Here is a 15605-nt window from a genome sequence, read left to right as displayed (position 1 = left end):
ACGATTTCTCCTCCACAATTATTAGGGAACCTCACTATCATAATTATTACCTTCTATTATAAAAATATTCAAACTCAATTACAATACACAGCCCCACACATAAACAAACAATATCTAACATATAAATCAGAAAACCTTCTAAAAATACATCCCTACCTATCCCTATTTGTGCGGCAAAACGTTCATAAACATTTACCTACCTGGTAAATGGTATATTTGTTTCCGTTTAGAATGGGAAATTCGCAAGATAACGGTCAGGCGAATCATAAAATTTGCCACTCATACTCCATCATGTCCCGTTGCATCGTTCAAAATGTCAAAAATTGAACCATGAGAATTCCGCTCTCTACGACCTTCCCCGCTCATCCACCATTTCAAACTGTTGCGTAACTGTCTACTTCCAAGAAAATAAGTAGGTCAGACGATTCCATTATAGTGTGGCCAGGGGGTGTACAGTAACACGGCAGACAAAACAATAGGCTGGTTTCGGTCGTGTGGAGTGTAACATTATTGCATTGAATAAACAGTAGTTTGTTTTCTTTGGACAGAATAGTTTTTATGTTGCAATGTTAAAAAAATATGAACGGAACCTACCACTCCCTTCACAGACGAGTTCAATTCGCCTCTCATCCCATGCCGGATTACGCAGTGTCTTCCGCAGGACGAGGAAGTTCGATGTTAAATCGGTTATGGTAGAATGGAGATAAACATACTGTATTTGGAAATTAGATGAATGTTAGACCGAATTGATAGTCTCTAAATTAATCATTTGAAACCTCACACTACGCATTCGGCTTCAAATGAATTTTAGAGACTATCAATTCGGTCTAACATTCATCTAATTTCCAAACACAATACGTTTATCTCCTAAGTGTTGAACTGACAGGTAGAACTGTAGACCTGGGTCAGTTAGTAAGCATCATTTAAGATGCGCAAAGAGATATTCCAGATAGTAATGCATGAGTCGGTGAATGTTGGTAACAGCACATTGCTGAGTGAGTGAGTGAGTGAGTGAGTGAGTGAGTGAGTGAGTGAGTGAGTGAGTGAGTGAGTGAGTGAGTGAGAGTGAGTGAGTGAGTGAGTGAGTGAGTGAGTGAGTGACGACAGAAATTGATTTCATACATTGTATCCATGTGGGGAATCGAACCCTGGTCTTCAGCATGACAAGCAAGGGCATTAACCACTTGGCTCCCTTACTGCCCAACATAACAAAGTAAATATACAGGCTATAAAGTCCCACATTTCTTCAGTAGGTGATTTCGGTTTTACATCACTTTTAGCAATAATTCAATAATTGCATGCTGGGGACACCAGCCATGAGATTCACACATCATTTCATTTTGGAGAATCAAACCCTGAACGTCCAGGCGATGAGTGAACACCTGAACCACTAGACTAACCCACTGATATATTTTAGAGCTCAATACCTATGTGGTTACTTCCTACAAAGGATACAACAGCAATCCAACTCCAAACAAATCCAAACCAAAACTAAAATTGTGTTAAAAATTCAAATTTCTAGAGGGGTGAAGCTGAGATTTTAATATCACCAGTATCAATCTAAAGGATTCTAATGGCACATCAAATAAATACTAGCATCAGAAGATAAAAAATCATTTGGAGAAAAACGTTATTTAAAACATCTATGTATCAGATTAAACTCATCCATCTTAAAAAAAATATTTATGAAAGGGGAACAAATAAAACTAACACTTAATGAACAACTTCAAAGAAACACAAAATGATTGATTGATTTTTTCCGGTGCAAAAACAAAAGATGAAAGTCATTCATCATCGAAGTGTAACTGGCATCATTCCAATTTCTAATTAAAGATCAACTCTATTTTATTACTAATTACTTTTCAAGGAAAACTTTTATTTATCAGAATCATGGAACAAGTCGAAACACAAAATATTCCAAACGTTCAACAATTAACACTAGTGACTTTTGTTAACTATTGTAAAAGCAAAAATTGGAAAGTTAAAATTGGAATAATCATAACAAGAGGCATATCCCTGGCCATTGATCAATGTGCACTTCATTCTCAACTCCCTGCGAAGTAGACAACCCAAGCAGCCTTGTCAGGTGATAGAAGGTTAAAAGTTACATGACCAGCTCATCCTTCCGGGCACCCATTTACTGCTTGGTAAAGAAAGGTTGGTTGGTTTGTTGTTTAATGCCACACTTAGCAACATTCCAGCCGTATGGCAGTGGTCTGTAATTAATCGAGTCTAGACCAAACAACCCAGTGATCAAACAGCAAGAGCATCAATCAATGTAATTGGGATACGTTGACATGTGTCAACCAAGTCAGCGAGCCTGACCACCCGATCCCGTTAGTCGCCGTTTACATCAAGCATGGGTTGCTGAAGACCAATTCTAACCTGGATCTTCACAGGTTTTGGTGAAGAATGGTATATTTAGAGAAAGGTCTTGTCTAATATGGACTGAAGCTCTTGATACATGCAGGAGTTCAGCAAATCCTGCCACCCATTCAACCACAGTACGTCATGAAGGATGTTTTAAGGTTTGAAACTAAATTAATTTATACTGACCGAGTTTGGATTTACGCCGATTTTAGCAATATTCCAGCAACATCACGGCTGGGGACACCAGAAATGGGCTTCACACATTGTACCCATGTGGGGATTTGAACCCGGGTCTTCGGCGTGACGAGCCAACACTTTACCCACTAGGCTACCCCACCGCCCAAAATTAATTTATAAGGCAGGTATCTTAAGATTCTGTATGATTTTATTCAAATTGTGAGTCACGACATGGCTGAAATATTGCCGATGTGACTTTAAATCTTAACTCACTCACCATTCAAATTGTTGAAATTTATGTGCCAGGTGTCCATTTATGTTAAATAAACATCAAATTTATGTCAACAAATTTGTATAAATAAGTCAGTCAACGATTTTGAAAATAAATTACTTTATAACACTGACAGAACCTTAATCTCAATGAAAATATTATCATATCTGGCTGTGATTGAAAATAGCAGCTAGACACAGAAGCTCTACGAGCATGATGAAGTCCTGTACTTGAACATCCAGCAATCAAGTAAGTGTGTCTATTGATCATATTGATTGGCTAATTAATGTTGCCTGTTTCATGTGGAGGACAGCATGGTCACAATGTAATGTTCTTTATACCTTACAGTGCGTGGGCGAGGAAGTGAGTTGGCTTTAACCGCTCTTTGAACTTCATTCCAGTTAAATTATACTATGTCATTTCATTAGGGGCCAGAGCCTGAAGTGATGCAGGTACCAGCTTAACATTAGGCCAGATCAATTTTATTTCTTGTTTTACGGATGTGCCTGTCGTATTTTTTCAAAAAAAAAAATTAATTAATTTTCCCCACTCAAAATATAAAATCCTCATGTTTTTATTGTCCAAAAATGTAACCTTACAAAAAAATTGTTTTGAATGTTTTAGGCCCCATATACACTTCATAAATTGCCAAAAATAAAATACTTTTAATATTTAAAAGGAATATTACTTTGACTGGTGATTTTTTATTTTCTGTTTTTTCCCTCCTGCCTTTAGGTTTGCTGAGGACCAAAACAAAAAAAACAAGAAATAAAACTGGTCTGGCCTTAAGGTGAAACCCACACAAGTGGGCATGTTGCTGACAAATCTTGAAAAATAATTTTTCCACTCACTGCATCAGAAACTATAAAAAAAAAAAAAATGATAATATACACAAAGAACTTAGTAAGAACCCCCTGACGTATCTCACGATTAAATGAGCCTTGATTTTTACCCTTTGGAACATATCTGGGACATGATTAGTCATCGTGTGCAACAAAAGGATCCTCCTGTACAGGACCTGGCCCAATCGGAAGCTGCTTTACACGAGGAATGGCGTAGACTGCCCCTTCAGAGGATCAGGAGGCTGACAGGGGGTATGAGGAGGAAAGTGCTGGCTGTCATACAGTCACATGGAGGTTACACTCGGTATTGACCTTGAATTGTGTCAGACACACAAAATAGTATTTTGAATGTTCACATTCACCAATAAATTCAACATTAAACATTCCAGGGCCATACTTGTACAGACATGGTTTTGTATGAAAATCAGTGTTATTTGGGGTTTTTAAAAGTTATCATCATAAAATCAACATGCATTCCAATCATTTTGTCGTTTTTTATGAGTCAAAAGATCATATGGGTCAGAAAAATACATGTTTTTCCATCGTTGTCACCACGAGAAGTTGTACGTGTTGCAAATATAAAGGGATACTTAAATAAGTTCTTTGTGTATAATAATAATTAATTTACATAGCTCCGAAAATCCATCTATAAGGTCTTCTGTGGCGCTGTACACGAGTGAGAGTTATTTAAAGGCTTGTAGAAAGAGATGAGTTTTCAGATCAGATTTGAACTTTGTTGTTGTCTAGTGATTTTTAATTGCAAATTTGATGTCTTCACTGACAAAAGTCATTTATTCTTGTTTGTTCACATGAAGCAACATGTCGTTTTTTTACCACCAGAAAATGAGTTTGATGAAAGTGTAACCCTTAGATAAGGTGACCCCATTCTACAGACTGCTTTTTGTTTTGTTCCTCAAAATTTGGCTTATCTAGTCATAGATGGCAGTGAAACTAACATCTGAACCCATTATTACCGATTTCTGGTGGGCCTCAAACCTTCCGATGCTTTATTAATACAGCAAACCTTTAAAATAAACATTGGTAATTGGCAAAGCAGTTCTGCGATATATATTATTCGCACAACATAAATTATAACCTATAAGATTCAGCTCAATCAACATGACATTATTAAAAACAATTCTTAGATTATTGTAATGCTACATAAGCTATGGGTATCAAAATATCAGATCTCTCAGAGAAGACGAATGCATCAACATTTATTAAAATAGTGGAATGTTTTTCAATTTGAGAAAAATTATCAGATTTGTCATTAAATGGCATGAATAAAACAAAGTTGGACTGTGATGGAACACATTTCATGTTTCTGATCAATTATCCTTATCACATATCCTTTTTCCTACTTGTACAAGATAAAAAATACCATAAATATGCTGAATAGTTTCCTCCATGTTGGAATCAAACTCAGTGTTTCAATACAATGAGTGAACACTTTACCTACAAGGCTAACACCACGGTCCTTCGCAGTAAAAGTATCAATAAACCACCTGTATTTTCAACAGGTCAGAAAAGATGAATAAACTGTATACTTTTCTATGCAATTTCATGGTTTGGGGTGGAAATAGAAAGCAGAATTTTACCTTTCCAAAACTACCTGTCAGTTTGTGCACTGATTTCTATCATCTCCAGGGTTTGTTGGCATGGCAACAGATTATGAGAAAGAACAAGGGAAAAACATCACTTTTCATAAACAGGCCTTGGAGCACCCTAGCTGGGTTTGTTGGCATGGCAACAGATTACAGGAGAGAACGAGAGAAGAAAGCTCACAGTTCATAATCTCCAACATGCCTGGGAGCTCTGGTTTCTTTCTCTATCAGGGTTGTTGGCATCATAAGAAAGAATAAGAAAAGGAAGCTTACCTTTCTTAAACTCTTAACAGACCAGGAAGCACTGGTTAATATCTCCAGCTGGGTTTGTTGGCATGGCAACAGATTATAAGAAAGAATAAGAAAAGGAAGCTTACCTTTCATAAACTCTTAACAGCCCAGGAAGCACTGGTTTATATCTCCAGCTGGGTTTGTTGGCATGGCAACAGATTATAAGAAAGAATAAGAACAGGAAGCTTACCTTTCATAAACTCCAACAGACCAGGTAGCACCGGCTTCNAACAGACCTAGCATCCCTCTCTTCCACTGCCTGCATCGTGAGGATGTTCTCAGTGAACACATAGTTACAGTTGCCATGGGTGACAGCAGACACAAGCGTGATAAGAGTGGTGATGTCCAGATTCACCTTGAAAATGCTGTTGATGATGTGTGCGCTCCTGTCCTGGATGCCCGCAGGGAGAACTGGGAGAACCCCAAGCAACTCCGACATCAACAACGTGTAGTTCGGGCTACAGGAAGACTTGGGGGACGCTGGACGTTTGGAAGGAGTGCATGAGGTAGAGTCCACTGGAGCATCAGTGGAGAAGAATCCAGAGGCTGGAATGGTGGAAGGGTCAGTTGGAGAGTGAGAGGTAGCATCCACAGTAGATCCATATGGGTGATCAGTCGGAGCATTATTTCTATTATTACCAAGGCCTTTCACGGTTCTTGAGCTTCTTAAGCCATCATGAACTTGGGCAGATTGCTTGCACTGTAAGCCATGTTTTATCTCTAGATGTTCACCGATACCAACATTGCCCTGTCTTTCCTGAGCAAAGCACAAACGTTCTTCTCTACTGATCTGTGTCTGATTTGAAGAACCTGAAAGACAATGGGTATCAATGTTTTGGAGCAGTGGTTTTGAAAGACTGTGGTCATGTAAGGCAGAGTCGACTGGACGTTCTCCTGGAACAGAATCTCCATCAGTCTGTACAAGGGAATCTTTGGCGCCAATCATTTCCCTCACACCACCTTCTACATCATGTTCTTTTCGATTAATCACATTCCCTGAGCTTGTGACAACAGATTCAGAAATAAAACTTTCACAATCATTTCCACATTGCCGAGACTCATTTCCGATGGAGTCTGCATGTAATGAACCTTTTTCAGGATGTTTAGCACTGAAAGAAGCTGAAAGAAACTCACTGGCACTCATAATCCTAGAACTGAAATCTTCATCAACCTCTTCAGCATCTCCTCTTCCCATTTCAGGTCCAGTTCCTGGTCCAGTGAACTCTTCTTCTTCATCTCTTTGTCCACCTTCCGCCTCCTCCTCTTGTAGATGCATCAGCTTCTGCTTGACACTTCCATCAACTGGAACCCGATGCCCAAGCACCTGTATACCCTTGTCCTGAAGAGCCTCAGACATGGGGATGGTGACATTGTTGTAGAAGACAAAGTAGACTCCGGGATTGGTGAAGTTACGAGGGTGTTTCTCAGCACTGTCCAGATAATCGTCTGCTTGTCGTAGCAGGTCACGTTCTCCAAACTGACCTTGACCTGTGGGAGACAATCATGGTGTCAATAAATACTTCACAAGTGGAATGTGCCAAATACCTTTGCATCTTCTCATTTTAACTAGTATGTTTTTGGCATTTTTTTCAATAAACATAAGTCTCAATACTATTTACGGAGATTCCTAGACTGATCACACTTTTATAAGATTTAATCATGGGAGTAAACTACCTCCACAACTCCACAGTACAACAGAACCTGTTACTGAGGTTTCATACTATAGCCAGCATTACTGGGACTAAGAATTAATTTAATTTGGGAACAAGTAAGAAATGTGGGTTAAAGCTGCTTTACACAGTTACATCATAGCACATCAGCCCTAGGGTGCCCAGTTGTCAAAAGTGCCACTATTTACTGCGCTCATAATCATCCCAGGGTTTGCCAGAAACCTATAAATCCTGCATCACCATGATAAGATTTTAAAGTTTGTTATCATCACAGCCTTGTTAGTGGGTATCGCCAGAGTGGTAAACATCTGGGGCCTGCATGTTTTAATGAGTGAGTGAGTATGAGTTTATGCCGCTTTTAGCAATATTCCATCAATATCACGGCGGAGGACACCAGAAATAGGCTTCACACATTGTGCCCATGTGGGGATTCGAACCCGGGTCTTCGACGGGAAGAGCGGACGCTTTAACCACTAGGCTACCCCACCGCCCCCCTGCATCTTTTAAGTCTTTTCTCCCACATTAGGCTGTGAAACTGTGATATTACTTGAATACTGTCTCAAAACGATCTTCAACCAAATTCACTCACTCACTCGCTAACTTCTACATGATGAGTGATGCACACATTAAGTAATCCTCTATCCGTACTATCCAGGAATAATGACACACTCAGGAGGGTAAGAGTAGTGAGCTTTTACCAATATTCCAGCAATATAATGGCCAAGGACACCAGAAATTGACTTCACACATTGTAACACTATGGAATCCGGGTCTTTGGTGTGACAGGCGAACACTTTGTCCACTGGGCTACCCCACCACCCCCCAGCCAGGAAAGAGGGGTCCTAAGACTTAGTTTCTCGTTAACTGAGCAAGTTACACGGTTCAGCAGCCACTTCAGCAGTCGAGCGATACCATAGAGTCATGATTATAACCAAACAAGTCACTGCGTCCGACCGATAAAATAAGTCTCCAGTAACATGGACACATTTTCATAGATGCAGTTGATCCCAGCTCTCCAGTCTAGTTTGTCTGGTGTTACGATCACAAGAAGAAATTCAGGATTCACAGATAGTGGTCTTGCCCCCCAGTTGTGCTCACACACAATCAACCATTAGTCTGACCACTCTATATGTAATCAAACTGAAGCCGTAACATGAAAGTTTCTTGTGTACATTTCTCAGATTTCTTACTGAAAACACTACAGTTTAGAAAGAACATAGGTACACCTACAGAATACTGGATACCTATCCAGCCATCTTGTTTAATGTCATGTCACCCTAACCCTAACGCTAGCCCTAACCCTAAACCTTACTCTAACCCCAAACCTTACTCTAACCCTGAGTAAACTAGCAAGCTTTCAAAGATGGCGGAAGGTATCCGGTAATCTGTAGTCTTACCAGAACATATAATTTCCCCTATTATCAAAATCTTTTAGTTACACTGATGTTTGAACAAAGTTTAAAGTTCCTCTGCTCTATTAAAGTTGACTGGTGCGTGGCACCTCCCTTTGCCAATTTCTGAGCGATCAGGACTCTTTGACATAAATATGGCGAATAAAGACAATAAATATGGCAGAAAAAGCGTGGCATATTTTTTTTTTTTTTAAGTTATGAACATGACCATATTTCCTGACTGGCTTCAGTGCTCAAAATTTAATTGATTTGCCTTTGCATGTGTTTGTGATGGCAGACATCAGCATGGCACGATGCATTTTGGAAGCACCTGCTGTCAGCACTTAGTGCTTCAAAAACCATGCCCATGATGCAGTCGGACACACAGCGGACTTTAAGAATCGCTTTTAGTGGAGATGTCTTAGGATCATGCAAATGTTTTTCTTCACTTACATTCACAACTGTGAATAATAAACCTGTACGAGAAACTTGGCAGCAGTCTCCCAAGTTATCTAACCAGGTAAACACCGTGTGATTCTAGCCTCATGTATTTGCGACAAAAAAACATGTTCTCCTAACTAGCAATTACTCGGCAATTGGATCAATGAGACCGGCCATGTCTGAAGCCCTGTAAACACAATGAAACCATTTGGGCTGACTGTCCCGTGCCGGGCGAGAGCAGATCGAAGCAATCAAATAAACCTCCAGTGTATCAATACCTCGTTTATTACCTGGGATCCATTACCAGATTGGTCAATGTGCGAGTGATTACTCTCCGTCAGCCCGCGATTCACACTTTGATGCTGTAATCGGGGTGAATTATAGTGATGCATTTGGTAAATACAGTTCAGACAGGCCATTCATGCCACATCCTGACGAAGTTTAAACATCAGTGTTGAACTGACAGGTATGAATTGTAGACCTGGGTCAGTTAGTAAGCATCATTTAAGATGCGCAAAGAGATATTTCAGATAGTAATGCATGAGTCGGTGAATGTTGGTAACAGCACATTGCTGAGTGAGTGAGTGAGTGAGTGAGTGAGTGAGTGAGTGAGAGTGAGTGAGTGAGTGAGTGAGTGAGTGAGTGAGTGAGTGAGTGAGTGAGTGAGTGAGTGAGTGAGTGAGTGAGTGAGGAGGAGTGAGTGAGTGAGTGAGTGAGTGAGTGAGTGAGTGAGTGAGTGAGTGAGTGAGTGAGTGAGTGAGTGAGTGAGTGAGTGAGTGAGTGAGTGAGTGAGTGAGTGAGTGAGTGAGTGAGGAGGAGGAGTGAGTGAGAGTGAGTGAGTGAGTGAGTGAGTGAGTGAGTGAGTGAGTGAGTGAGTGAGTGAGTGAGTGAGTGAGTGAGTGAGTGAGTGAGTGAGTGAGTGAGTGAGTGAGTGAGTGATCCCCAGAAATATTTTTGTTAAAACCATTGGAAATAGAGCCATCCCCAAAACCAGAATATCTATCCCCTAAATCTATCATATTATATAGAGGATATTATATGAGTGCCCATGTCATACTATGTGTACAACACGAGTGCCTAAATGCCGGTATTTTCCGAGTGAGAGCGAGGGATATACCGATATTTAGGCACGAGTGTTGTAAACATAGTATGATATGGGCACGAATATTTTCTGTTTATTACCGAAGTCGTCAAATTGAGGAAAATAAACCCAAATCTACTTTCAAACACAGGTTGGCTACCCGCCGTCGCCGCATGTAGAAAGCAACGTCACAGAAAAAACGTGACGTCATAGCCTCGTTCATGACGTCACGTCACCATGACAAAGTGATATTTTGCCCTAGGGCATCGTATGAAAAATATGAACCCCGATATGTTCGCCCTCGTAGGCAATAATTATTCATTAGAATCAATGCAAATTGATTTCAAAATCTTAGGCCAACATTTGGTTGAACACAGCAACTGAATTCTTTGTCAGCCTTTTTAAAGATTCAAGGAATTGTGTTTCACAAGGTTTCCACTGACAACTGCCTCAGAATCAAATATTATCAAAATGGTATGTTTCGTACATAAGCCAACCCCCGTGATAGGAGGAGGGTGCGTGAGTGAGCGAGTGAAGTTTTATGCTGCTTGTAGTAATAATCCAGCATTTTCCCAGCACAGGACACCAGGAATTTCACCCATTTTATCCAAGTGGGAAATGGAACCTGCATCTCCAGCATGACAAGCGAACCCTTCAACCACTAGGCCACCCCTCCACCCCATAACTAATTGGTACCATGAAACATGACAACTGACACTTCACTATTGTCAACAATCTTCGCTCGTCAGCCCAAATACCCAAGTTTGATTCCCCACATGGGTACATTTTGTGAAGCCCATTTCTGGTGTCCCCTACCGTGATACTGCTGGAATATTGCTAAAAGACGATACTCACTCACTTATCTATAGTCTTAAAAAACAAGGGGCAGTGGGGTAGCGTAGTGGCTAAAGCGTTCATTCGTCACGCCGAAGACCCGGGTTCGATTCCCCACATGGGTACAATATGTGAAGCCCATTTCTGGTGTCCCCGCCGTGATATAGCGGGAATATTGCTAAAAGCGGCGTAAAACTAAACTCACTCACTCTTAAAAAACAAACCAAAATCTTAACTAGAATCTAAAATCACTACCTCCAGGACATGTTTTCTGAATATTAAAACTATGAGCTACATGCAGAAGTGTCACATTAATGTCAATAAATCTACAAATAACACAAGGATCCAGCTATCTGCCGTGACTTCTTGAACAGGGGCAAGACAGAGATGAATTAGTCCCCCGAAGTTGTCAAATCCCAGCGGATAAAAGTAAAAGCTTCCCTCGCCAACATCAAAGCGTATCAACGGTGTAATGACAATTTGGTGTTATCAAACAAATATCTCAGTATTCCTTTCATCTCGAGATAAGACGACTCATTCAGGAGGTTTTATACATACGTAGATTATGCCGACGCTAATCAACTCTTGACAAGATGGTTGCTGTCATTCGTCCTCTTTCCTTTGACAAATATTTAGACAGATTTATTAGACATCGCAGATGTAATTAACAAACCAAATGATTTATATCATGCTTGTAAACGATGAAAGGGTCAGAAGCTCTGAAATGTAAGGAAGTAGTTATATCTAAAAAATATATGTTTTCACAAATCTTGGGGTAGAAACCGTTGTCAGTGATTATCAGGCTACACCCATTAACAAGGGGAGATAACTGTACATAACACTGCAACAGACACTCTCTTGGAGTGTTATCACAGATATATGAGTAATGATAGATTATATGTCTCTAGATCGCCTCCGTGGTGTAGTGCCCCGGAGAGTGGAAGGTCGCAGGTTCGATCCCCGACCGCAGCATACCAAAAGACGTTAAAATATGGTACTTGTTGGTCCCTGCCTGGCGCTCGGCATTAATGGGTACAACAAGGACTGGTCAGCTCGGAGTCAGTATAATGTGTCTGAGTGGGGTAGCACTATAAAACCAGCCTAAGTCTGTGCTAGTACAAGCAGCCGCACATACACATACACACGCATGCATGTCGTCATATGAGCGAAATATTCTCAAGCACGACGTAAAACCCAATTTCACCTCACCTCACATGTCTCGAGTGGTGGGGGCAGCGGGGTAGTCTAGTGGTTAAAGCGTTCGCTCATCACGTCAAACACCCAGGTTCGATTCACAACATGGGCACAATGTGTGAAGCCCATTTCTGGTGTCCTCCGCTGTGATATTACTGGAATGTTGCTAATGGAGGCGGCGTGAAACCTAACTTACTCACTCACTCTTGAGTGGATTAAAGGTGTAATCATAGAGCCAAGCACAATAACACCAAATAAAGTGTAACAATATGCCAACAAACAAGGTATCTAATATTTGAGTGAGTAAGTTGTTACTACACAACCTGAAGATGATTTGAATTACATCATGGCGTGTTCAGGAAACCTCAAGGTGATAGTCACAAGAGTGAGTGAGTGAGGGAGTTTAGTTTTACGCCGCACTCAGCAATATTCCAGCTATATGGCAGCGGTCTGTAAATAATCGAGTCAGGACCACACAATCCAGTGATCAACAGCATGAGCATTGATCTGCGCAATTGGGAACCGATGACATGTGTCAACCAAGTCAGCGAGCCTGACCACCCGATCCCGTTAGTCGCCTCTTATGACAAGCATAACATAGTCGCCTTTTGTGGCAAGCATGGGTTGCTGAAGACCTATTCTACCCCGGATCTTCATGGGTCGATAAGTTTCAAGAAGGTGATGATGCCTACCATCTAAAATAAAACTGACCAGTATGTGTCTGTTTGTTTTTGTTTGTTTGTGTTTAATATCTTTAGGATTACGATGGAAACTGCTTTGAGTTATTGTTGGGAATCGTTGAAATTTCACAATTGAATGATTATTTCATTACCAAGAGCAATCATAAAAAAAATTAGTTAGCGTCATTTTTCACATTTTCCTGTTTAGATTGTTATTGCAGATAAGTATAAAGAAAAACATTTGTGGTTCTCTGTTGTTTTTTTTGTTTGTTGTTTATTTAGAAATGGCACAAATTGCATTTGCAGAATTTCACATCCAATGTATTATGATGCAATTTGCCTCTTTAAGGTGATGACTAATATATCATGAACATAAATTTCCCAGAGTCTTCAAGAAATATTCAGTCATGACTTTTCAGTGAGTGAAGTGAGGATTCGAAGACTTAAACATGTTTTCAGGCTCTGACAACTTCTAAGATGTGTTCCATTGTCATGTGTTTCAAACACTAAAACAGTAGTTCCAATATCGTTTGTGTTTGATTATGAGAAAATGTGATCGATTGCTTGGTCGTTTTGTCACTGCGACCAATCTTCGATTATTTCAATTAATTGGAACACCACTACTTTAAGTGGCATTTTAAAAGTTGGGCAGTACAATATGGACAGACTTTATGGATAAATATGTCAATGGAAGCCTGTAAAATCCAAATCTGGACTTGACAATCCAGTGATTGATATTATGAGCATTTCACCAGGTGTATCTGTACAAAGCAACCTACGATTGTCAGAAGTCCAAGTTAAGGTTTTATAGTTACGACTACTTTAGCACTATGACTGCTTCACACAATGACACCCTCATTCTTATGACTGGTAACGGTTACTCAGAAACAACTCTTTCCCCAAATCCCATGGGTAAATATATTGTGCCAATGAACCCATTCAAAAACAGTCAAATCAAACTGTCAAAAAACAGTCAAGTTCAAAACCAAAATCATAGGATTCTGGCACATCTAAGGGAAGTAAGTCCGCATAGAGAATTGAGATGTGTTAGATGATCCTAGACTCTCAATCAGCAGAAAACAGATACCCATATGCAGAGAAAGTGAACACCCTGTTCCACAACTCTTCTTAGAAATTTAAACAGAAATCCTAAATTCAATTAATGTTTCCTTACAAAGCAATTACCAGAACAAAACAACAATTTCCTCAATTTACATTAAACTGGAACAAATCACTAGATAATTTCCTTCCTGTCAAGATTTTTTCAAAATTTCACAGAAAGTTCATAATTTGCTGTGTTTTGGGAGTTGGTCAACAACTAAAAACAAATTAAGTCATCCCACGGGAATATTCAAACAAAATGAACAAGGATAGGCCATTTTTTAAACATGAAACATCTCTGATCATGAGAAATCCTAAACAGGCACCTTACCCGACTCCTAAGACTCTCGGGCAAGTTTGCGGAGGATGTTTAAGGTTACAAGTGTCGCCCAGATGCAGGGGCCGTCAATTCTTTGCATGGTGTTAAAAGTTTTTCACAAAGTTCAAAGCAACATCAATCAAATCTCTTGTGAAATCAACATGGTTGACAAGAAATGAAAAAAAAGTGTATTTCTTGAAATGAGAAATTATATTTGCCACGAACAGATTACAACATTGATTGAAATCTAAAAAGGTGTTTGCAATTTACTGATGAGTATTTGAGAACTTGAAAAACCATGTGTCAATACTGGAATGAATATTACTCTATTTTTTCATATCTATTTCCTGTCAATAATGAAAAATAACAAATGTGGTGATTTGAATCTATGTTAGTTACGAAAAGGGAAATCCAAGATGGAGGCTGTCCATTAGCAGAAAGAAGAAACAAAATGGAAAGGTCTGCGTGAACATATCTTCAGGTTAGTGTTTGGAATCTTGACTTATTGACAGCTCTAATGTGTGAATTAATTCTGGAAAGGAAACAAGAACGGATTTTCTCACGGTGTTACAATGCCCTTTTTGGGAACTACCTTTTAGCAATGACAGTTGAAGGATATACCTGACAAACTTGTTAACATATGCTGAAGCACTTGTTAACATATACAGGCGCATAGCAAGCTAACATTTTCCTGTAAGCTTGATAGGTTGCAAAGCTTTATATTTAGATAGTATTGAGGGCTTGCCCAACTATTTTAGGCCAGACCAACTTTATTTCTTGTTTTATGGATTTTTGTCCTCAGAAAACCTGAAGGCAGGAGGGAAAAAAAATAAAAACAAAATCACCAGTCAAAGTAATATTCCTTCTATATACTCAAAGTATGTTACTTTTGGCAATTTATGAAGTGTATATGGGGCAAAAAAACAATCTAAAACCAAAATTTCTTGTATGTTTACATTTTTGGCCAATAAAAACATTAGACTTTTATTTTTTGAGCGGGGAAAATTAATTTATATTTTTTTTCTTATTCTTGAAAACATACGGCAGGCAGATCCGTAAAAGAAGAATCACATGTAAGTCCTGGCTTTATCTTATAATGGAAGCTATGCCCTGACTTTGAAAACGCATTGATTTTTTTTTAGCATAATATTTTTAAAATGATAACAAACGTGAATGAAGTATCTGCCATTTGAAATGCTTATAAAGATGTGTTTTAGACCTACTGTCTGAGTTCAAATTTATTGCATGTATTTTTCGAGCAGGCAGAATCACTAAAACACACATTCCCCCTGTTACGTTGACAATGCAATGTGATCGTGAAAATGAAATTACATGTGCA

At 39.4% G+C, this 15605-nt stretch overlaps 1 protein-coding gene across 2 annotated transcripts in view; it reads right to left on the bottom strand.

The window, feature by feature from the left end:
- LOC124278213 (UPF0415 protein C7orf25 homolog) overlaps window positions 1-15605 on the bottom strand; it is a 235119-nt gene that overhangs the window by 40397 nt on the left and 179117 nt on the right. The window contains exons 4-5 of one of the 2 annotated variants that reach the window (XM_046713943.1): window positions 6690-7043; window positions 5746-6365 (exon numbers count right to left, since the gene is read on the bottom strand). In XM_046713943.1, the coding sequence (XP_046569899.1) occupies window positions 5749-6365; window positions 6690-7043 (971 nt within the window). In that variant the 3' untranslated portion in view covers window positions 5746-5748. Of the gene's footprint in view, window positions 1-5745; window positions 7044-15605 lie in introns of both variants that reach the window. The other variant, XM_046713942.1, reaches the window with a different exon arrangement.

Source organism: Haliotis rubra, unplaced genomic scaffold, assembly GCF_003918875.1.
Source record: "Haliotis rubra isolate DU_JTF1 unplaced genomic scaffold, ASM391887v1 Scf233, whole genome shotgun sequence".
Classification (NCBI taxonomy): domain Eukaryota; kingdom Metazoa; phylum Mollusca; class Gastropoda; order Lepetellida; family Haliotidae; genus Haliotis; species Haliotis rubra.
Note: the sequence above shows the minus strand (reverse complement) of the source record. Positions and strands in the feature narration are given on the sequence as shown.